Below are 24,984 nucleotides of genomic sequence, written 5' to 3' on the forward strand. Positions count from 1 at the left end.
TTCAACATTTTTTTATTTAAACCATTTATGGACAAAATACATAAACATTTGACTTAAAATTTCTCTCAATGTCTGTTTTTCGTAATTGCAAAAAATGTTGTATGGAACACGTTGCAAAACTTGATTTTTTCAGCACTCTTCGTATTTATCCAACTCGGTGAACCTCGTTGGATAAATGTACAACTCGTGCTGAAAAAATCCTCTTTTTGCAACTTGTTGCATAAACTACTATTTTCACACAAAAAATGGGTGAAAAAACGACAGCTAAAAATTTTCGCTTCCGACTTCGCGCACGGTTGCTGCGATCCTTTTTTCCCCGAGTTGGATAAATACGAAGAGTGCTGAAAAAACTCAAGATTTGCAACGAGTTCCATACAACATTTTTGGCAATTCCAAAAAACACACACTGAGTGAAATTTTATGTCAAATTTTCATGTATTTTGTCAATAAATCGTTTAAATCAAAAAATGTTGAAAATTGTTACTTTTCGAAACAAGTGCTGAAAAGTTCAACTTTTCAGCACCCATTTGAGTGCTGAAAAGTAGAACTTTTCAGCATTTATTTTGAAAAATTTTGCTATTTGATTCTGTTATTTTTGGTACAGAAAAGTAGGCTATTTCGTCATTCAAGAATGACAGGAAAAGTGAGTAGTTTCACGACGGAATTGCAAAAAAAATGTTCTGAAATTATTTTGAACAAGCGCGCAGTGTATTTTTACAAGATTCGCGGTTTCATAGTTTTAAACAAGAGTGTTAGAACGCTACACTGTAACTGAAAATCGCACTTTGCTGAGTTCGTTTTCGCACTTTTTCATACGATTTTTCAGTTCGACTGCGATTACACAAAAAAGTGTAATCGTAGTTGAACTGAAAAAATCGTATCAAAAAGTGCGAAAACGAACTCAGCAAAGTGCAATTTTCAGTTACAGTGTACCCAAAGCTTGATTTTTAATCATTTTTTTTTTTAACAACAGACGCTGTTTACACAACTTTTGGCGCCCAAATCGCAAGCGTCATTCAGCAAAATCGATCGAGTCAAGTAACTTGTTTTTCCCAGCGTCCTCCTGGTACGTGTTCCGCGCTCCGTCCCGACCGATTCCGACCGAAATCTGGTTCCAGAATGCAGTCGACCAAGTCACTCTTCCTGCCGTGCGAATACTGTCCCGTGGGCACGGTGTTCAAGTCGGATGTCGCATGCTGCCGGGAGTGCAAGGCTATTTTGTTCATAACCTGCCCGCATGATGGATTCGATCTTGAAGTTCAGCGCTGCACGGATTGCACAGATCGCATCTTTAGTGAATCTACGATGTGCGGTTTCCATTTTCGGGAAATGCATTATTTTTGTCTGGATTGTGTCCGGGGTGTCTGCTCCGAGTGTTTGGTGCCGAGCGCTGCTCACGGAGGTCACCGATTTCAGAAGTTGGGGACCCTGTACACGATCAAGTTGGTACTTTAGAAGCTGTAACCAAGTTATAGACTTAATTGTCGGTTTCTTTTTACAGCATGAAGCAGGTCCTTTGCATGATGAGCAATCTATCTGTTTCCATAAGCAACACCAACATTGTCAAGAGACAGATTGCGAAGAATCTGGAGTTGGTGGAAGTCAACGAGCAGAGCCTGTTGGCCGATTTGGAGGGATTGTACGAAACGGCCAAGCAAAGCATCCGTGCGTCGGCGATTCAGCGCAAAACCGCGTTGAAGGAGAAGCTGGCCGTTGATTTTGCGGCGCCGCGTGATATCTTGGAGAGAGAAATCTATCTCTCTCCAAGTACGAACTTATTAAGCTTCATCCCTCCCTGATTAAGCATATCACCCAGCAGATGGCCGCTTGCGTTGGATATACTCACCAGGAAGTGGACTCGTACGGATTCGAATGGTAAAACCGTGCGTTCGTAAAAGTTGATCCCGATCATTAAACAATTTCGTTCTTTTCAGCCCACTGATTCCGCGGTTGACCCTCTCTACGGTTCGTATCGACAATATCACGAAGCGCAAGGTTCCGGTGCAGCTTGCCATCACCGACAGTTCCGGATTTCCGTGGACAGCGATGGTTGCCGTTTTTCCGTGGATCAGCGTGCAGTTGTTCCCCAAGGATGAGACCCTGGAATGGTAAGCAGCATTACAGCGACTATCTTTTGTTCTTATGATACAATCTCTACCCGTTTCAATTCGTAGCTTTCCGCACCGCGTGGTCTTTGAGATTGTTCACCGGGACCTGGCCAAAACGTTACGCCGATCGTTCACGATCACGGACCTATGCGAAGAGATGACTTTGTGTGAGGATGTGAAGTTCCTGCGAGCGAACGGCTTTTTGCTGCAGAATAACGTTATCGTGTTGCGTATCGGGATCCGGTCCAGCTCGCTGGTCGTCGAGAACGAATTGCTGAAGGTGCAGCAAGAGAAAAAGCAAGAGGCCACCATGGAGCTGGAAGAAGAGTCCTCGGAACAGTAAAGATCCCGTTGGCAGTTGCAAATAGCAGATTTATTTTAATCCATATTTTCCCAATCTAGAAACGTGTGCTGCTCGAGTTTCTTGCATTTGCCGCTGTCGGAAAACGAGGCGGAAGAAGTTCCAAGCTCGGTCCGCATCCATTCCGATGCCATCACGGACGCCTTCGGTCACAGGTGGTGCCTCCGTGTCAAGCGCGTCGCGCGGAGTGTCCGCTCGAAGATTCGCGTCATGCTCGGGGTGTACATCGTACAGCTGGACGCGGTTCGGTGCCGCTGCAAATACTTCATCATTCTTCACAACAAAGATCCGTCGAAGCGAATGCACACTTCCGGCGAGGAGGAATTTTCAGCCATGGATCAAAACTTTGGCAAGAACGCCTGCATTGACGTTGCCGATCTGACAGAAGAGTCCGGATTCGTGTTTGATGGGATGCTGCGCTTCCAATTTGGCGTGACGCCGATTACATCCAACGGAACGGTTATCGAGGTGGCGCACTTCACCGAATCTAACCAGCTCGTTACCAAGACCATCCTGAAGTAAATGTTAAGTTGTTTGGTGATTTGCAGGACAAATGTGTCGTTTGATAGGTCTGGAAAGATCTAACTTTTGTTAATTTTTACTACGTTTATTTCACGTAAATTTTGAATCTGTTGTTTTTCACAATCTTTTATTTGGACAAAAGCGCGCTTGTATGGTTGAATCCTGAGAGGTTCTTTTTGATATCGCCATCTTAATCTTTCTCCAAGACTATAAATAAATAACAATTACCCGACTTGAATTATTGCATTCTTTATTTTAATATCAACCTATCTTATTAGGAAACAAAAAACGAAAAATTTATTTGTAAGTTATAGATTTTAATGCAGGCCAAGGGTGTATGATACTGATGATACTCGTCGGTTGACAACACCCAGACGAGGAACATCCCGGAAGGAGCCCAACTACATCCGTAGTGCTGTTTGGACAAAACAGCATGGCTCTGGTTCCTTGCAAGTGTCCTATTTTCTTACCTCCACGTTGGCTTGGTTTAGTCATCATGATGACAAGGTGTAACCTAGCTGGTGGCCTGTGGAAACGACTCGTAAACCTTTGACCAGCGAGGGTCAGAGTAGAGACGGCTAGAAGAAAGGGGCGCATCAATGTGGGAAAGGGAAGTAATTTGTGATTGTAGACGGTATTGTTTTGATTCGCAGTATGTTGAGTCAACTGCTGTGGATGTACCTGAAACATCGCACAACGGGGTTTCTCTTATCTTCATTCTCAGCTACCACCTATCTTCTGTTTATTTTGTTTCACTGATTTTCTAACGCGGCTTCTGTTTACTATCCTCCATTTGATTTCGATTTTACTCATTTGATTCTCTTATTTCTCAACGCTTTTCCACTCTATTTTAACAATTGATGCTGCTGTAACATACTGTCTGCTTTCCCTTAATTTGGCAGCGATGTCAATTTTGTTTATCATGTGCCTTTTCTTTATTTATCTATTTGAATAACTTGTCATCTTCCCTGTAAATTGCCCTCAATACAATCTAAGCTTGTTCGTTCCCTCAATTTATTAACTATTCTTAATTTCTTTATCTACTTCATAAATTACTATCTTTCTTTTACTATTGATTCTTTACATAGTATATTTCCTTCACTGTCCATTGTTTTGAAACTTTACCTTTTTGAAAAAAAAAAAAAAAAGGCTTTTTCTTAAGCAAGTGCACTTGCCTCACTCACTTGCCTCATGAGGTTCGAGCCCTTACTCAATTTATGGAATGATTAGAGGATTAACACAAATATTACTATTGTACTTTTGAAAAACTTTTCTAAAATGCTTAGGACCAAAATATTGTAACAAAACACCGCGACAGAAGAAATAGCAACAGATTAACACGACTCAACAATAGGGAAGATTTCAGGAGAAAACAATACACAGTAAATAACAATTAGTTTTTGAATTCAAACTAAAAATAAAACAGTTTTTGCTTTAATGAAAATTGATAGGCACACTTTAAATGGTTAGGCGCTTATACTTACATCAAACCCTAATGTACCACCCCCGGCCGAGTTAAAATGCGTAACCGGAAAAGAAGGTGTGCATGCCTGGCACGAACACTCAAAGCGTGTTCTAGCGTGTTGCTCGTACTGACTCAGAGCAAGGGTGAGATGTAGGTGTAAGGGCAGTGCGTGTTCGTCGGGAACCAAGTGCATAAGATCGGTCAAGGCCCGTTCTTACACTGAAAATTGCGAATTGCGAAGTTATAGATTTTAATGTTTTGATTTTTTAAACTGTAGTTTGTTTTAAACTCCAATTTTTCGAACACATCGACATTTCCTCAATCGTCAGTCGTTATTTCGTCTGCTGTGTGCTATCTTGTGCTTTAACCCGATTTGGGAACTCGCTTCCGTTTCCCGGATATCGCAGTACACACTTTTATCATCAAAGTGATCGTGCACACTTGTGACTCATACATGTTGTTGGAAAATGTGGATTTTTTTCATGTTTTTCACAAATTTATGTTGATAGATACACACTTTTGAAAGGCAATGCAATCTTTTGTTCTTGAATATAAAGTCGGTTAAACCGGCATAGCTCTGTTCTACCATACAGAGCAGGTAAGGAGTTTTTATTGAGCCTGTAGAGCTCGATGCGTCTCTGGTCTTAAGTCCAAGGAGTTCTTGGATGACCCAGAAAATCTCAATAAGTTGTTACACCAACGCAATGTAGCCTTCCATACTCACTGTGTAGTATCCACGATCAGAGTGTAAAACTGTTATACGCAAAGAATTCTCTCAGAGAGAGTACCTCTCTTTACCCAACTGTACTTTGAATCTGAAATACATCGTTCTTCTTCGTTTGACCACGCACGCGACTGGACGTATTTTTATTACCACATCCGACACCGACTTATAACTTTACATTATCCAACTAAGTAAGTTAATTTAACTGGCGACGAGTGATAAAATTTCGGAGTTTTCGCGTTATTTGGTGCCTCGCGTGTGAAATTTGGCGAGTGAAATTATCGCAAGCAGTATTTTGGGCAGTGATTTTTTTTTAAGAAACCAGTGGAGTTAATTTTTTGTGGTGCACATACATTTGCACGTTTGATTGGCACATATTTTTTTGCTGTAAATTTTAAAGCCCACTGATAATTATTACTGCAGTGTTCAATCGTTTAAAAATATAAAAAAAATTGAGAACAAACGTTTAACAAAGAAAGGGCTTGAGGTGACGCCAACCAGGCGCCATTTTGTAGCATTTCTTCATTTCACCTCCACAAAGGAGAGGAAGATTTATTCTTCTTTTATGCTTTGTGTTTTTTTTAGCGTTGGCTTTGTTCGCTGTTGAGGAAAGTTCTTCTCAACCAGTGATTTGACACACACACAAACACACGTGTGTGAGAAGCTTTAGTGAGCAGCGGCTGAAAAGCGAGCGGCGGCTGAAAGGTGAGCAGCGGCTGAGAAGTGAGCAGCAGTTTCGCGTGAAAGTGAGCATCAGCGGAGGCGAAGCAGTCGGGGCACGGTGCAGTGTTGCGGAGTTTACGGTTTTGCGAGACATTTTGGATTTTGATTTTTCCTCCGTCTGGTGACGTCGAGTAGATTTTGATTTTGACTACCGACCAAGGAGAATAAGGTACGTGATTTGTTTTCTGTTTTGTTTTGAGATTATTTTGGGTGATTTTTTTTGTGATATATTGTTTTTTTTTTGTGTCATTATTTTTGATTAAGGATGCCTTTGACGGGTACGACTGATCCGTATTTGCCTGGTTCAATTCCTTTCCACCAATACCTAGAACAGCTTGAATGGGTATTTCAGCATAATAAGCTGGCTGCAAATGATTACAAAATTTCGTTCCTTGCTGTCTGTGGACAGGAAGTTTATACCATGCTTAAAAAACTTTTTCCGGGGGAAGATTTTAAGGAATTAAGTTACGCTCAACTCACAGACAAACTTAAAAAGCACTATGACAAGAGTGACTCGGAGGTCATTCACAGTTTTAAATTTTGGTCTCGCAAGCAGGGACAACATGAAAAAGCAGAAGATTTTATTCTTTCTGTGAAAGTTTTGGCTGAAAGATGCTGTTTTGGTGATTTTAAAGACAGAGCTGTGAGAGATCTTTTAGTCATGGGTGTTTATGATCGTTCTTTACAAAAGCGTTTGTTTGATGAGGAAAATTTGACAGCTGAAAAGGCGGAGAGGATCATTTTGAACCAGGAGTTGTCCACTAACAGAACCAGAATTTTGAACAACGATGGTGATCGTGGAACCAGTTTGGTGAACCGTTTAGGACGAAGGCCTGAGCGAACTCCCAGGAGGGTTGGTTTCAGGAACAGAAGTAGGAGCTATAGTAAAAATCGTTCGTTTTCGTCTGACAGAAATTCTGGCAAGCCTGTTTTTGAATGTTCGTTTTGTAAACGAACAGGACACACCAGAAAGTTTTGTTTCAAGCTTAACAAAAGTCCTCGTAAACAAAAACATAGTGTAAAGTTCATTGATTCGACACCTGCTAATTCAGCTAGTTCAGGGCTATTCAAACGTTTGAAGAAGGATTTGAGTGATGATGACGACATGCCCTGTTTGATGATTTCTTCGGTGAACAAAGTCAATGAACCTTGCTACGTCGAAGCTGTCATCGAGAAGCGACGGCTGACCATGGAGGTCGATTGTGGTTCAGCAGAGAGCGTTATTTCCGAGGAATTATTCAACAGGAACTTCAAGAATCTGGTGGTGAAACCCTGCAACAAACGATTGGTGGTCATTGACGGGAAGCGTTTGACCGTTTTGGGGAAAGTTTCGGTGCATGTCATCCTGGAAGGTGTTCAACAACAGTTAGACTTCATCATCTTGCGCTGTGAGGTTGATTTCATCCCTCTGATGGGTCGCACCTGGTTGGATGTCTTCTATGGGAATTGGAGATCAACTTTTGCTAAACCGACTTTGCCTACGCAACGAGTCAATGCAGTGGAGAATGACCAGGTTGTTGTTGATTTGAAAAGTAAGTTTTCTACAGTATTTGACAAGGATTTTTCAAGTCCAATAAAGGGTTTTGTAGGAGATTTGGTTTTGAAACATAACACACCTATTTTCAAAAAAGCATACGATGTTCCTTTACGTTTGCGACAGAGAGTTTTGGATTATCTTGATTACTTGGAGAAAGACGGCATTATTACACCTGTGGAAGCCTCTGAATGGGCCTCACCTGTGGTGATCATTATCAAGAAAGATCAGAGTATTAGGTTGGTCATAGACTGTAAGGTCTCAATCAACAAAGTGATTGTTCCTAATACTTATCCACTTCCACTGGCACAAGATCTTTTTGCTGCGCTTTCTGGATCCAAAGTTTTTTGTGCACTTGATTTGGCAGGTGCATACACACAACTTTTACTTTCTGACAAATCAAGGGAAATTATGGTCATAAATACTATCAAAGGTCTTTACATTTACAACAGATTGCCACAAGGAGCTTCCTCGAGCGCATCTATTTTCCAAAAGATTATGGACAAGATTTTGCACGGAATTCCCGGTGTTTTTTGCTACCTGGACGACGTTTTGATAGCAGGAGATAATTATGAAGACTGCAGAGACAAACTTTATTTAGTCTTGGAGAGATTAGCTAAGGCTAATATAAAAGTGAATTTAAAAAAATGCAATTTTTTTGTAAATCGTTTGCCATATCTGGGACACATTTTGACAGATCAAGGTCTGCTCCCATGTCCAGATAAAGTTGAAACTATTCGCGAAGCGAAAGCTCCACGAAATGTTACAGAACTTAAGGCTTTTTTGGGATTGGTAACATTTTATTCCAAATTTATTCCCAATTTATCTCCTCGATTACACACCCTGTACAATCTTTTGAAAAAGAACGTCAACTTCGTTTGGTCCCAGGAATGCAACAAGGTCTTCAATGATTGCAAGCAGTTTTTGTTGAAACCTAATGTTTTGGAATATTTTGACCCTGACAAGCCCATTGTTGTGGTCACTGATGCTTGCTCGTATGGAATTGGGGGAGTGATTGCACATGAAGTGAATGGGGAAGAAAAACCTATCAGCTTTACTTCTTTTACCTTGAACAATGCAGAAAAAAACTACCCCATTCTACACCTTGAAGCTTTGGCTGTTGTGAGCACTGTAAAAAAATTTCATAAATTTTTGTATGGCAAAGATTTTAAGATTTTTACTGACCATAAGCCTTTGATCGCTATTTTTGGAAAAGAGGGACGAAATTCAATTTCTGTAACCCGTTTGCAGCGATACGTTCATGAGATGTCAATTTATGAATATGAAATTTTCTATCGCCCTGCGTCAAAATGGGAAATGCTGACTTTTGCTCAAGGTTTCCTTTGGCTCAAGAAGTCCCTAGAGAGTTGTCTTTTGATTTTGTCAAAAATTTGAATTTTAGCCAGGAATTTCCAATCGATTTCAAGCAGATCGCGAAGTTTACCAGCAAAGATGAGGTTATTTTGACAATTATAAAATACATGCGTGAGGGTTGGCCTGAGCGTATGGAGAAACGTTTCAGAGACATTTACTCTTTGCATCGCGATCTAGAGGAAGTCGATGGTTGTGTTCTGTTTCAGGATCGGGTAATCATCCCCGAAGCCATGAAAGATCAAATTTTGAAACTTTTACACAAAAATCATTCCGGCATCAGCAAGATCAAGCAACTCGCGAGAAGGTCGGTATATTGGTATGGCATGAACGGTGATATTGAGGAGTTTGTCAAGGCCTGCAGAGTGTGTCATCAAACAACATCAGTGACTAAGAAATCGCCGTACTCACAATGGACACCTACAACGAAACCATTCAGCAGGATTCATGCAGATTTTTTTTATTTCGAAAGGAAGGTTTTTCTAGTCATCATTGATAGTTACACCAAGTGGATCGAGCTGGAGTACATGAGACACGGTACCGATCACAGGAAGGTAATAAAAGTGTTTATCGGTGTTTTTGCCAGGTTCGGGTTGCCAGACGTGTTGGTGACTGATGGTGGTCCACCGTTTAATGCAGAAGCTTTTGTCAGTTTCTTTGAGAAGCAAGGGATCAAAGTGCTGAAAAGCCCACCATATCATCCTGAGAGCAATGGGCAAGCTGAAAGATCAGTTCGTTTGGTGAAAGATGTTTTCAAGAAATTCCTCCTAGATCCAGACATAAGAGGATTGGATACCGATGAGCAAATTTGCAATTTTCTCTTCAACTACAGGAACACATGCTTAAGTAAAACACACAAATTTCCCTCAGAACGAATGCTATCCTTCAAACCAAAAACTTTATTGGATTTGATTAACCCTAAAACCAATTTTAAGCACAACTTGACAGAATCACAAAACTCTAACCCAATTGACAAGCATGATGATAGTCTAGCAGAAACATTCACTAATCTCAAGAATGGAGACCTGATTTACTACAAAAACATTAACCCTACTGACACTAGAAGATGGTTGCCAGCCAAGTTTTTAATGCACCTTTCTACGAATGTTTTGCAGATATCACTTGGTGGTAGAGTGCTTTCGGCGCACAAACGCCAGATCAAAATCCCCTCGCAACCTCGCAAGAACACACCGCATTTTGTGTTCCATGGCGAGCAAGTTTTGTCACCGCAACATGCACCGCACACAAGTAACAAACGAAGCCGAGAAGATGCATTTGAAGATTCTGATGCAGAATCAGATTTTTATGGATTTGCTGCTGATTCGTCGATTTTCGAGGAATCTGTTCCGACGTCATCGAGGCCGGAACCTGTACGACAGGATGCTGAACGAGTTTTACCGGTTCGTCGATCGGCGAGACAAATCAAGAAGAAAACAAAAGTGGATTTCAAGTACTATTAGGAGAATTTTTGAATTTTAAAACGTTTAGCTCTAAATGTAGAATATTTGTTAAAAGTTGAATTTTGTGGAATAATTTTCCAATCGATTTTGTGTTAGCTAAACAAGCTTATCTGAAATTAGGATTTTTCAAATTGTTTGTTTTCAAACCTTTTAAAGGATAAAGGACTGTAGTATCCACGATCAGAGTGTAAAACTGTTATACGCAAAGAATTCTCTCAGAGAGAGTACCTCTCTTTACCCAACTGTACTTTGAATCTGAAATACATCGTTCTTCTTCGTTTGACCACGCACGCGACTGGACGTATTTTTATTACCACATCCGACACCGACTTATAACTTTACATTATCCAACTAAGTAAGTTAATTTAACTGAAGCAGTCTTTGTAGGATCCGTTTTCAAAATCTTCAAGTTTCGACTTGTTTCTATGGAATGCCCCTTGCACAAACGGTTCAAACGGATAAAAACAAGAGAAATCATGCTAAAACATATTAGAACTTATGGTTTTTGCTGATACGCGTCGAATGAAGTCAAGATGATCGAAATCCATAATAAAATAAGGATTTTATGAGTGATTTTAGAAATAGCAAAAATACGATTTTTTTTACATTTTAACCCAAAATACTCAAACTTCAATAACTTGTAACTTTTGAACCCCGGGGTTTAGAGAGTTCGTTCAGAAGACTTTTTTTCTTGTCTCGGCGAGATCTTTCGAATAAAGTTTGTCCCGTTCGTGTACCATCCTTGGACCAAATCTGCCCATTCTCTTTTGAAGCTCACATGAGCTTGCGGGCCATATGAGAAAAATGTGTTTTTTTTTATTTCATTCTATTAAACTGAAAAAAAATATTAGAAAACAAAATAAAATAACAGTTTTTTACAAAAAAGCCTCCAATCAATTGGTTGAATTTATTAAAATCAGATAATAAAAGAAAATACAATACAACATACATATTATGCATCTGCTTTTCATTGCAACTTTCGTGCCTCAACAATCATGATTAAAGTTGTATTTAAATTGATGTTTTTAATTTATTTTTTAAATATATTTTAGAAGGGTTGACACAAACTTCGTAAAAGTGTGTAATTTTATTTTTTCAAATTATGTGCAATCTTAATTATAAATAGTTGCTTAAGGATTTAAAAATAAATAATCCTCTAATTTTAATAAAATCTAAAAAAAAATTGATGAAATTTTTTAAATAAATAACTGTTTTTAATCTCATTTAAACGTGTTACGACAGATAGTTACGATAAGATAGATTTTTATCACAATATTTGTTTCATATAATCGAGGTTTCCATACTTTGATCCCGATTAACCAAATAATTTTACATGCGTCAAAGGGCCATTTTACATGATCATTCAAAATGGGTCCGCGGGCCACAAAAAATGACCACGCGGGCCATACTTTGGTCATCCCTGATATAAAAACATAATTCATTTTTATTTTTTTTCACAGTTGGCCCGCAAGCTCATACTTTAAATCAGGGGTGACCAAAGTATGGCCCGCGGGCCAAACTTTCATTAAAGCAAAAACTGTTTTATTTTTAGTTTGAATTCAAAAACTAGTTGTTATTTTACTGTGTATTGTTTTCTCCTGAAATCTGTCCTAGTGTTGAGTCGTGTTTATATGTTGCTATTTCTTTTGTCGCGGTGTTTTGTTACAATTTTTGGTCCTATGCATGTTATAAAAGTTTACCAAAAATACAATAGTAATATTTGTGTTCATCATTTAACCATTCCATAAATTGAGTAAGGGCTCAAACCTCACTTGTTTGAAAAAAAGGGTGAAGATTGAAAACAATAGACAGTAAAAGAGAATTTATTTTATAAAAATCAAGTATCTATAGTAAGAGAATGATGAGCGTATTTTGAAGAATAAAACTGAGAAGCTAGATGTTTTAGATGTAAAATTAGACAATAGTTAATAAATAGAGATACAAAAAAAGCTTAGATTATAGTAATGATAATTTATAGGACAGATAAAGAATTATTCAAATAAATAAATTCGCAATAATCAAAAAAGATTAGGCGAATGATAAGTAGACTTGATATTACTAGTACATTAAGGAAAAGTATATTTTTAAGGAAAAACAAAACAAAGTTTGTTACAGCAGTATCAATTGATAGAAAAGAGTGGAAAAGCTTTGAGAGATAAGAGAATCAAAATCAAATGATGGATAGTAAACAGAAGAATCAGTGAAGAATTGAGAATCAGTAGAGCAAAATAAAAATAGGAGATGGGTGGTAGCTGAGAATGAAGGGAAGAGAAACCCCGTTGTGCGATGTTTGAGGTACATCCACAGCAGTTGACTCAACATACTGCGAATCAAAACAATACCGTCTACAATCACAAATTACTTCCCTTTCCCACATTGTCGCGCCCCTTTCTTTTAGCCGTCTCGACTCTGACCCGCGGTGGTCAAAGGTTTACGATCCGTTTCCACAGGCCACCAGCTAGGTCATCATGAAAACCAAGCCAACGTGGAGGTAAGAAAATAGGACACTTGCAAGGAACCAGAGCTATACTGTTCTGATCAAGATAATTCGGATGATCTAACAGAACTACGGATGTAGTTAGTTACGCTCCTTCCAGGATGTTCCTTACGTGGACGTCAACCGAAGAGCACGCAACAAGGTCAGTGCCATTGCATGCTCTTAGGTATCAATCCTTGGCCTGCAAATTTTGTCATCTCAATATTAGAGGACAAAACATGACATTCTTCCAACAGTTTTTTTTAATGGAAAATTTAAATAGTCACGAAATCAACATTTCCATGAAAAAAATGTTTTAAAATCATAACACACCAGTGCACTTGATTTTCAATCGCATGTTAAAAAACCTAGTTTTGAAGGATTTTTTTTTGCGGAACAGTTATTGTGCTTTGAAATTAAACAAAAATACAAAATATTTTTCAACTGGTTCAATCATGCTAAAAATTATTAGCAACACAGAAAAATGCTTTTTTAATAGCGCGTCTAGTTCCTTAAAATTTTGCAGTTTTTCGAAAAAAAAAGTTTTTTGTTCCCAAATTTTTCGAACCGATTATGAAGGAGGCCCCATAAACTAAAAAGAATTTGCAAGGGCCTAAAGTGCAGCTATAATGATAAATCGTTACAAATGGTTATTTGCAAGAATTATTCCTTCAATTGCAATAAAATTTTAATAAATTTTGGGTTGCCTCAATCAAATGTTAATAAGTATTGAATTTTCGAAGTTTTCTACTTCAATCGAGTTTGAACAATGTATTACATATTTTCAGAAATGTTTGATGAAAATTATGACGAAATTAAAATTTTCGATCACATTTAAACTTTCAATAAGATAGATTTTTAAACAAAAATGATTTGTGTCACAAAAATAAAACCAAATAATAAAATTACTTTACAAAAAAAAAACCTAGCGGGCCATACTTTGGCCTCCCCTGGGAAGTTCATTTTTTAAGTGATTTTAAGCATTTCCTTTGTGAGGAAGTCAGAGAAAATGCAATGAATTAAGCCAAAATGTCAAAAAGCAGGTCTTATTTTGGGATTCTACGTGAAATAATGAAAATTTCATGTATTGGACACAAAAACCTCAAGAGGCACTCAGTGAGTTCAGTGAATAAAATGAAAAGGCGAGGAAGGCAAAAAACAGGACAGTGAAAGCTGAAGAAACGCACTTCTTTTTTTCTCTGTTTGTAAAGTTTTCTTTAGGCCCTATTTTTAGGGAGGTGCGTACTGCCCTAAAAGATACCCGATTTTTCATTGAGTGAGAAGGGATAGAAACATATTTTAACAGTTGATAGGACAATTATTACAGTGATATTAAAGTGATAAAAAAACATCTCTTTCACATAACAAAACACTTTGTTCGGGAGTCCAACAACAGAAAACAGCTCCTTTCGGAACTACGATATTTCGTCGCTGAGCGAACTTATTCCGCTGATGCTGCGTGACATGCTAACCGAACCGCCGGACGTTTTCGCGTCCAGATTGTAAAACTCGGCGACCTTTGGTGGTGGCTTGTTGGACATCACTTCCGAAATCTGCGTTATGATCCACTTGCCCAGCTTGATAACGGCCACGTGAGCGGCAAACTGGAGCAGCATCGCGCCAAATCCCTTGTACAGGCCGGCAACACCCTCAGTGGCAATCGTTTGGCGGTAGCAATCGATGACGCCCTCGTAGCTGGTCAGAATCGGCACCACCGAGTATCCCGAGTCCAGGTTGTCGATGATGGTGCGCGTGCCTTGCAGCTGAATCCGGTGCAGAATGGTTTCGAACGGATAAAAGATGATCTCCGTCGTCATCAGCGATATCATCGTGGAGTACACCTCGATCACTTGACTTTGAGCGGCAAAATCCGGGTTCGTGCTCCCCGTTTCTCCTCGAAGAACGTCACCCGGCGGCACATGATGCGGGTGGAAATTCCACGCACAAATAACCTGAAACAAGTCAATGATTGAATACTCTAAAATTACACGCTCAAGATGTGCAGCACTCACTGGCAAATGTACTTGGAAATGCCCAGCGATATGCTAGGACCAACCAGTGCCCAAATCGGAAGCATGCGTCCCTTTTGCGGGACACTCCACGACAGCAGCCGGCTCGCACCCTCGCGGAACACGTCAAAAATTCCCGGCTTCTCACTAGCAATATCACTCTGCACCGTTTCAACTAGGGACGCCGAGTAGAATGGAACAATTGTGGCCAAGCTGATGCTGATGAGTTAATGAGAAATTGTGATTGTATTTTTACTTTTAGGAGTCAAATCTCACTTACCATTTCAGCAGCAAGTGCTGTCCAAATTGCTTAAGAGTTGTTTTGGAATTTACTTCTCTGAAAAAAGAAACGGAAAGAAGTTTTTGTCAGTTCAACACTTTTCTTCCGCTGTATCCGGAACTCTGGCTTACTTTGGCCACGGAGTAAACTTGGAAATGACATCCTCGACGGCCAGGGTCATTCCACGCACCAGCAGGATACTTCCGATGCCTTTCCATAACGTGGTCACGCCCTGCCTCTGATGCAGGTGAACTATGACCGGAACGAGCGTTAGCGGGACGATGTGATACTTTCTCGAAGTGTGATGGACCTGAGACTGTCGCCGGAGCACCAGGAACGGATGGCACAGCAGGTTCTCCGTTATCAAGCTGATTAGGTTTACGCTGGCGCCCAAGTACTTCCGGAGGGAAATTTCTGCACCAAAGGCAAAACAGATCAATACTTATTTCAGCTCCCCAGATCTTCTGGCCTAGTGCAAATACTCACCCTCTTCCGGGCTCTCGTAAATCGGCTGAACATTTTTGTGCTTCGTCAACGGCAACGTTAGGTCTCGTTCCGAGTTGATGAACTGATAATGCTGCGGCTCGAGCGGTGACTTGAAGGTTGGATGAAATCGGGAATATTATCTAACTGGTCCTCTTCATCTTCCAAATACCTGTCAGAAAGAAAAGCAAAAAAACATTTTGTAATTTGCACTCTTTTCAATTAGTATTTGCACAAAAGTAAGCGAACCGTTCGTATTCTTCCAGGCCTGCCATATCACACTGCATGAATCCTCACTTTTTATGCAAACATAAAAATATAATAAAATTGCTTCACTCTACAATTTGATTTCTGGTTTAGATTGCTGAAAAAATATTATTTGCGAATTATTGCGTGCTTCACGGCAAGCACGGAAAGAACACCAAGTAAGAGCTGTCAAAATCGATCTTTTCCCGGGATGACAGTCCTACACGTTAACGCGAATTGCTCGCAATCAATGCATAGAGCTATCTAAGCCCGATCTCACGCACACTAGCTTACCATTTGTTTTTGCTGGCGGGTACAAATTTTAACCTCACTTTTTTCGTGTACGTACACGCAATACATGCGCACGTAGATAACTCTATCGAGCTGTCAAATCGCAACATGGAGTTAAACTTTCTGTGCAGTTGCTGTGAAGCTTACCAAGGCTTTTCAAAAAGTTTAACTCCATGTTGCACGCACACACTCTCACTTTTAATTTCTCGATTGTTCGGTAAATCGTTTGAACCGGTAACATGCACGCACAATTAGTTTAAAGGGTTTAAAGGAAAAAATATATATACTCAAAAACAGAACTATTCCTCTAACCGTTTTTCCCCAAAAAAAAGTATACTTTCCAACCTTTGTTCATGTTACCCGTGATCACCCTTTTAAAAAGGGTATCGAGAAATTAAATGTGAGTGCAACATGGAGTTAAACTTTCTGTGAAGTTGCTGTGAAGATTACCATGGCACTTTGAAAAGTTTAACTCCATGTTGCACGCACACACTCTCACATTTAATTTCTCGATAAGGCTTTCTAGGCCCAGTGAAAAAAATATAATTTAACCCAAAAATGACGAACTCATCGTCACAGTGTCCTGATGAGAACAACCCAGTCACGACGTTCTAGCAAGATTCTAGCAGAATTCTTAGAGAGCTGGATATTCTTAGAGCACTCTAGCAGAAATGTTCCACCGTTCTAGCAGGATTCTGACAGAACCAGCTCTGCTAGAATATTTCGTGACTGGGAATGATCGAGCTGTATCTGCCACAGCCCTGTGAAGTATGTTGGCTGACATATCGGGCAGCCAGTCAAAAAAAAAAAAACAGCTAGAAGTCTCCTGACAACAAACTTTTGCTAGAAGAGATAGGTAACCTGATGCAAACAAACGTCCAGCTGTCATGTAAACTTTCTTTGAATGTGTTCGTAAATTTGTGACTAGAAAGCCTTATGTCAAAACCAGCCCCCTGGCACCACTGTAAATGCCTAGAACGTTTGACAGTCACCAAAACCTCGAAGAGCCCACGCATTAGTATGTGTGAAGAGCCCACCATAAACAATGCATTGGATAGAGTTTGAGCATTAGTATGTGTGAAGAGCCCATCATAAACAAAGCCTTGGATGAAGTAGTATTGGTGTCTTCTGATTGTTTACATGAATGGCGCGCTAAATCAGAAATAATAATTTTGTGATAAAATTATTACACAATTTGATTCGAGTGGTCACGCGAGTGGTCCTGTGTATCTTGGGCATATTTCTGGACGTTTATCGTGTGTGTATGAGGCCGGAAACCAAGGAGCTCTTGAATCGCTGGCTGCAGCCGGAGAATCAGAGTAAAATTATACCTCTTCCGAAAACCGGTACCGGCCGGGTTCTTGTTTTTTCGGAGCAAGAATCCGACCGAAAGCTGCTCTGAATCATGGAGTAAGTAAAGAACCTTCAACAATCGAGAAATTAAAAGTGAGAGTGTGTGCGTGCAACATGGAGTTAAATTTTTCAAAGTGCCATGGGAACCTTCACAGCAACTGCACAGAAAGTTTAACTCCATGTTGCACACACTCTCACTTTTAATTTCTCGATAGCAATGGAGGATAAACCAAATTAAAGGAAACATTCGAATCGACCAGGAAAATCGGGGACCGAGGATCGACAATTGTTCACCACACTTTGTTTATTTTTCAAAATCTGACAGTAGACACCTTCGTTTTCTTCTTTGTTTTCTTGGTGTTCGTCATCGAATATTTTGGTTTCATAAACATGGCGGCAGTGACAGAGGGCTGGTCAAAACTGTATCGAGAAATTAATAGTGAGAGTGTGTGCAACATGGAGTTAAACTTTCTGTGCAGTTGCTGTGAAGGTTCCCATGGCACTTTGAAAAATTTAACTCCATGTTGCACGCACACACTCTCACTTTTAATTTCTCGATTGAGTTTACAAAAGCGTGTCCAAAAAAAATATATATTACGAAGTAACCATGTTAGAACAACTCTTCCATTAGGTTTTACGTCGACTCGGTTTTGAGGTTAGAAATTTGACAGCTTGGCTGCACTGTTTACATTTTTTGCACGTGTGAGACAGTAAAAATGTGTGTGCGTGTGCGCTCGTGACGTCACGCTGTAAAACCTAATTAGGTTTTACGCCGACTCGATTTGGAGGTTAGAAGGTGTGCACGGGGAAATTCGTCGACAATCGACGAAGACCATGTAAACAGTGCACAAGAGTTGTCAAATGACGTCACGGCGTAAAATCTAATACATGAAAACTTTTGTCCAAAATACCTTTCCAATGAGCCATAAAGATCTTATATAACCCTATCAAAAGTTATAAGCACTTAAGTGTTATTTTTACATTTGTTTGGGACAGGATCTCAGATATTTTGATGAAAATGATGTCCGAATCCATCGAGCGACCTATCATTGGATGGGTAATCAGAAGACCTTTCCAACGAGCAAAAAATATTGATATTTTTTTAAATTAAATATGTCTTTATTGAACTTTCTTATAATAATTACATTTCATTTACATTCTAAGTGGTATGGCTACATGCTCTTCATCTTTGTTATATTTTTCGTTTTCTTATTAAATGTTCACATTCATTTATTTACTTCAAATTGTTTTACATTTTTGCATTGAATCAAATACATTTGGGTTAAAAAGAAAAAAGGTGCAGGTGGTTATGTTACACATGACCAGTATGACAAAGAACTTTGCAAGATGATTGTTGAAATTTTCGATTAGAATGTCCGGTCCAAATTCCCCCCTTATAATAACCGTCCTATCGAACTAAGGGGACGGAAATTGCAAGTGGAGCTGAAATAGAAATCGAAGTGAAATCAATTTACTTTCCTTCACCACTCGATAGTTACCAAGATGCGGGAATATTTTTGCAAGGCTGTTGCAAGCAATCGGCGGCAGTAAAGGAAATTTGAACAGCAGACATTAAAAACTACCCTTTACAGGGCTCTTAATGATTACGAGATAGTTATTCTAAATTTCCAGAAACAGATTTTCACAGTGACACAAAAAATGTGCATCGCAGTAGTCTATTTATTACTTCCTGCCTAATAAGCAATATATTTTAACTGCTTAGCATTAGCATATTTTAACTGCTTAATTTCAGATAATGGCCAAATGCAACTTTTTATGTCCAGTATCAAAAATCATTAAGTTTGATACCCATATTGCCCCAACTCTTACGGTCCGGCAAATGTCCCCTCATCGGAACATCCGCGGGGCCTCCGGCCACTCCGGATTGTGGCCACTACTAACGAAATGTCAAATTTCATGTCCAGTATCAAAATCCTTAAAGTTTGATACCCATATTCCCCCAACTCTTACGGTTCGGCAAATGTCTCCCCATCGGAACATCCGCGGGGTCTCCGGCCACTCCGGATTGTGGCCACTACTGCCAAAATGTCAAATTTAATGTCCGGTATCAAAAACCATAAAGTTTGATACCCATATTGCCCCAACTCTTACGGTCCAGCAAATGTCCCCACATCGGAACATCTGCAGGGCCTCCGGCCACTCCGGATTGTGGCCACTACTGCCGAAATGTCAAATTTCATGTTCAGTATCAAATACCATAAAGTTTGATACCCATATTGCCCCAACTCTTACGGTTCGGCAAATGTCCCCCCATCGAAACATCCGCGGGGCCTCCGGCCACTCCGGATTGTGGCCACTACTGCCGAAATGTCAAATTTCATGTCCAGTATCAAAAACCATAAAGTTTGATACCCATATTGCCCCAACTCTTACGGTCCGGCAAATGTCCCCCCATCGGAACATCCGCGGGGCCTCCGGCCACTCCGGATTGTGGCCACTACTGCCAAAATGTCAAATTTCATGTCCGGTATCAAAAACCATAAAGTTTGATACCCATATTGCCCCAACTCTTATGGTCCGGCAAATGTCTCCCCATCGGAACATCCCCGGGGCCTCCGGACACTCCAGATTGTGGCCACTCCAGATTGTGGCAACTACTGCCAAAATGTCAAATTTCATATCCAGTATCAAAAACCATAAAGTTTGATACCCATATTGCCCCAACTCTTACGGTTCGGCAAATGTCCCCCCATTGGAACATCCGCGGGGCCTCCGGCCACTCCAGGTGGTGGCCACTACTGCCGAAATGTCAAATTTCATGTCCAGTATCAAAAACCATAAAGTTTGATATCCATATTGCCCCAACTCTTACGGTCCGGCAAATGTCCCCCCATCGGAACATCCGCGGGGCCTTCGGCCACTCCGGATTGTGGCCACTACTGCCAAAATGTTAAATTTCATGTCCGGTATCAAAAACCATAAAGTTTGATACCCATATTGCCCCAACTCTTACGGTCCGGCAAATGTCTCCCCATCGGAACATCCCCGGGGCCTCCGGACACTCCAGATTGTGGCCACTCCAGATTGTGGCAACTACTGCCAAAATGTCAAATTTCATATCCAGTATCAAAAACCATAAAGTTTGATACCCATATTGCCCCAACTCTTACGGTTCGGCAAATGTCCCCCCATTGGAACATCCGCGGGGCCTCCGGCCACTCCAGGTGGTGGCCACTACTGCCAAAATGTCAAATTTCATGTCCAGTATCAAAAACCAAAAAGTTTGATACCCATATTGCCCCAACTCTTACGGTTCGGCAAATGTCCCCCCATTGGAACATCCGCGGGGCCTCCGGCCACTCCAGGTGGTGGCCACTACTGCCAAAATGTCAAATTTCATGTCCAGTATCAAAAACCATAAAGTTTGATACCCATATTGCCCCAACTCTTACGGTCCGGCAAATGTCCCCCCATCGGAACATCCGCGGGGCCTCCGGCCACTCCGGATTGTGGCCACTACTGCCGAAATGTCAAATTTCATATCCAGTATCAAAAACCATAAAGATTGATACCCATATTGCCCCAACTCTTACGGTCCGGCAAATGTCCCCCCATCGGAACATCCGCGGGGCCTCCGGCCACTCCGGATTGTGGCCACTACTGCCGAAATGTCAAATTTCATATCCAGTATCAAAAACCATAAAGTTTGATACCCATATTGCCCCAACTCTTACGGTCCGGCAAATGTCCCCCCATCGGAACATCCGCGGGGCCTCCGGCCACTCCGGATTGTGGCCACTACTGCCAAAATGTCAAATTTCATGTCCGGTATCAAAAACCATAAAGTTTGATACCCATATTGCCACAACTCTTACGGTCCGGCAAATGTCCCCCCATCGGAACATCCGCGGGGCCTCCGGCCACTCCGGATTGTGGCCACTACTGCCAAAATGTCAAATTTCATGTCCGGTATCAAAAACCATAAAGTTTGATACCCATATTGCCACAACTCTTACGGTCCGGAAAATGTCCCCCCATCGGAACATCCGCGGGGCCTCCGGCCACTCCAGGTGGTGGCCAGTTCCAATGATCGACTCACGCGACCGGCATGTCTTAGCTGGTCCTTGCCTCCAAGCCATCTGCTCCCGGACCTCCAGGCCGTCTGCTACCGGGCCACCAGGCCATTTGCTTCTGATGTGTCCTCGTCGTCGTCCAGCAATAGAATGAATTTTCGGGACCGACCGAGCCGAGTTTTGTTGGCTCGTCGACGATCCGAAAATTATGAGGTGGAGTGGGGGAGATTTTAGATACATCAATCTCACGTCTCTCGATCGACTGATTGGGAAACGTTCGTTCATCCAACCAGCGTGCACCAAAAAGAGGGGAAATTTGCCGAGAGGGGAATTCGTCACGTAACGTTTTCGCTTCGCGAAAATTTTGGATTGACACCACGTATAGAAACCTTAGGACAAAGTTCTTTGTCAAAAAAAATCACTTTAACAACTAATCCTAACTTAAAACTAAAAAATCAAATTTATTGAAACATTCAAAATCATTAGAACGAGTAAACTACGAACTGAATTTTAAGATAAATCCTCCAAGCGTTCTTACTTGTTCCGCACGAGTTTTGCAACCACGCAGTGTTGTTGTCATCTCGATGAAAATGTTCAGAAGTTCTTGTGGTGAAAACAGGTCACTACTGCCTTCATCCGTTGATGCTGGTTGGTTTTCCCTCGGTTGCTGACTGAAGCCAGGAGGTGTTGTATTCTCTGCAACTTTTTGCCGCTGATTCAACGGCAATGGCTGCAGATTTGGAACCACTCGAACAGATTCCGCTCCAGGTGACGCTAAAGCAGGAAAATCCACGTCCGTGAATGTTGGTGGTGTTTTGCGACGATTTGGTTGGTGCCTCGTTGTCGCTTGCTGCCGAATTTTTACAAACTCAGCTCGTTTTGGGCAGCTACGATTCTTGGTAGAATGGTCGCCGCCGCAATTGAAGCATTTGGCTTCAATGTTCTCGTTGATTGTTTCGCAAGTTTGAGTTTTGTGCTCACCTCCGCAGGTTGCACAACGACTCTTGATGAAACAGTTCCTTCCACCATGCCCAAACTGCAAACAGTTCGAACATTGTGTCACGTCACGGTGCACTGGACGATAACGTTCCCAAGTCACGATGATGTTGAAAATTGCCCGAACTGCTTTCAGCTCAGACGGCGTTGTCGATCCTCTCTCGAGATGAACCAGGTACAGTTGATCACGAAACTTGATGTCCTTGTTGTGTCTCGTCATCTTGAAGACTTCGATCACGTTCAACTTAAGAGTTTTGAGCTCTTCTTTCAGCACTCTCGCATCCATGTCGTACAGGCCACGGAGGACCTGTTTCATGGGGCGTTTACCTGGATCGTCATGGCTGTAGTATTCAATCTTTGTGTTGTTCAGGAAATCTCGGACGTAGTTGTAATCCTTTCTGGTAGGTAGCAGAATTTTGAGTCCATCAGCACACAAGCGAATGGAAGCTCGTAAAGCACCAGATTTGATAAACACGGTTAGCCACTTTCGCACCGAGTCCAATGACGATGTTTTCACAAAAATGGGTGGCACCTTTTGTTCAAATTCTTCCTTCTCGCTCACGTCCACAGGAGGGTAGACAACTGGTTACCAGACGAATTTTGAGCGTCCATGCTCAAACTGCCTGGCTTTGCAGGTAGCGCTTTGGCATTCTTTAACTTCTTCAAATCTGCCGATCCTGCTGGCGAAGACCGTCTCTTTTTCTTGCCGTGAGGCATTTTTTGCACTTTTTAGCACTTATTCGGTGTTGGAGGGACGCACGTCTGACTCGCTGCTCTGTCAATCGCAAACTCCTTAAAATGCAGAGCCAACCAAGACCCCTACACAATCCCGACGGAAGGCATGGTCAGACAAATCTCGTCTCGAAAAATGCCACCGGGACCGTCTGGGATCGAGCCCAAGTCGACTGGGTGAGAGGCAACCACGCTTACCCCTACACTACGGTCCCGGAGAACATTCCAGAATGCCCTCCATAAACACGAGGGCACTATACGGTTTATGGCAAAATTATTATCTATTACACAATTATATCGAGCATTCGCAAAATGAATGTACAGCACTAAAAGGCACATTACCGCCACTAGTGTTGATCATAACGGTGCTGGCTATGACGAGGCTGACCAAGAGAAAGGGTCAAGTGCCCATCTCCCCGACTGAAATAAATTCCAATTCATAAACATGTCCCGTTCATGTTGATAGCTCATATCTAAGGAATGTACCTGTACCTTTTCTGTGGACAACCGGAGTTATATCTTCGATGGTCACGTTCGGACAGTTGTAAAACAAGTCGTGAATGTTATAACCAAATGAATATGATCAATAAAAATACCATAAGAACCAACCACGTTTTTTAGTTGTGGATTACATTCAATTAGATATACCATCCAACAAAACGGAAAAAAAGTTTTTTGTCTTAAGAGCATCTACAATTTATATTTTACATTTCAAATCAAATTATTCGCTCTACAGCATTGCCTTGGCGTTCTCGATTACGAGATTCCTACTCGAAACTAGGTGTCCGAAGGCTTGATTGTTAAGGCAATTGCAAACCTCTTTTTACACCTACACAGCAAAAAATCCGATGGTAAAATCGCATGCAAAAGCATGCACATCGCGTTTGTGAGCAAAAGCATGTAATATTGTATGAGAAAACGTGTACACAAAAAGCATGTTGCGAAGAAAAAAATCAGCTTTGCTCACGCGCGGACTTTGAATATGACTTTCGCCGGATTGATGTTATTTTTAGCGTAAGCAGAACTGATTTGTTTTTCTTGGGTACATGCTTTTTGTGTACACGTTTTGTCATACAATATTACATGCTTTTGCTTACAAAGGTGATGTGCATGCTTTAGCATACGAGTTTACACATATTTTTTTCCTGTGTAAGCTTCCATCCACTCTTTATTAGTTCAACTGCCTACCAGCGCCTCCACCGAGACAGGAGGGAGACGACTCCTACACCTGGATTGAGCTAACGAACTAACTTCTAAGTTAGACCGGGGTTAGACAGGCCGACTGGGTGAGAGGCAATCACGCTTACCTCTACACCACGGCTCTCGGCTACATTTATTAAGTCCGAATGATAATATTGATAATATCAAAGAGTAATCAATATAATATGTAATATTCTCTTTGAAAGCTCGTCAAAACATTTGTGATGCCTTTTAATATCCCATTTATTGATCACATACATTTTTAAGTGCTTCCAGCTTTATTTTTGCAGTTCTATTTGAACTAGCAAATCCACTTTGTGTATTGTTTTTTTGTGTTATCAGATATCCGTAAAAGAATTACCAGCTAAGACCAGATTTTTTTTAAACTTCATCATCCCGGTACGAGAATCGAACTAACGACCGCTGGATTGGATACTGCGGAATTATAGAATAATTTTTCAATTTCAATAATAAGGGACAAGTGGGGCAAGACGACCGTTCGGGGCTAGTGGAACAATTCTGGAGTTTTTTTTAATTCTGAATAAATCCGGATAGGTTACCATTCTGAGTAATTCCGGAATTACTGAAATACTTGCTCAAGCTCCGCTTTGAGAGA

The 24,984-nt window shown here is 41.0% G+C and overlaps 2 protein-coding genes across 2 annotated transcripts; one reads left to right on the forward strand and one right to left on the reverse strand.

The window, feature by feature from the left end:
• The first annotated feature begins 963 nt into the window (after positions 1 to 963).
• Positions 964 to 3,225, forward strand: LOC119770092. Its single transcript, XM_038264318.1, has 5 exons — positions 964 to 1,442; positions 1,502 to 1,875; positions 1,935 to 2,108; positions 2,175 to 2,447; positions 2,511 to 3,225. Exons 2-5 carry the CDS (start codon positions 1,820 to 1,822, stop codon positions 2,989 to 2,991), a joined length of 984 nt encoding a protein of 327 aa, XP_038120246.1. The 5' UTR covers positions 964 to 1,442; positions 1,502 to 1,819; the 3' UTR covers positions 2,992 to 3,225.
• A 10,872-nt stretch (positions 3,226 to 14,097) lies between these two features.
• Positions 14,098 to 15,979, reverse strand: LOC6034033 (solute carrier family 25 member 46). Its single transcript, XM_038264317.1, is given in 8 exon segments — positions 14,098 to 14,617; positions 14,620 to 14,696; positions 14,757 to 14,972; positions 15,034 to 15,090; positions 15,165 to 15,447; positions 15,520 to 15,648; positions 15,651 to 15,688; positions 15,766 to 15,979. Coding segments are annotated over 8 exon segments (1,296 nt in total). The 5' UTR covers positions 15,804 to 15,979; the 3' UTR covers positions 14,098 to 14,159.
• Between the last annotated feature and the right edge of the window lie 9,005 nt (positions 15,980 to 24,984).

Source organism: Culex quinquefasciatus, chromosome 3, assembly GCF_015732765.1.
Source record: "Culex quinquefasciatus strain JHB chromosome 3, VPISU_Cqui_1.0_pri_paternal, whole genome shotgun sequence".
Taxonomy (NCBI): domain Eukaryota; kingdom Metazoa; phylum Arthropoda; class Insecta; order Diptera; family Culicidae; genus Culex; species Culex quinquefasciatus.

Bases quoted from the DNA above. Each gene is read 5' to 3' on its own strand.
- LOC119770092 (XM_038264318.1), top strand. From the start codon at position 1,820: ATGGCCGCTTGCGTTGGATATACTCACCAGGAAGTGGACTCGTACGGA. The intron at 1,876-1,934 runs GTAAAACCGTGC...CGTTCTTTTCAG, and splicing joins GACTCGTACGGATTCGAATG to CCCACTGATTCCGCGGTTGA. The intron at 2,109-2,174 runs GTAAGCAGCATT...TTCAATTCGTAG, and splicing joins AAGGATGAGACCCTGGAATG to CTTTCCGCACCGCGTGGTCT.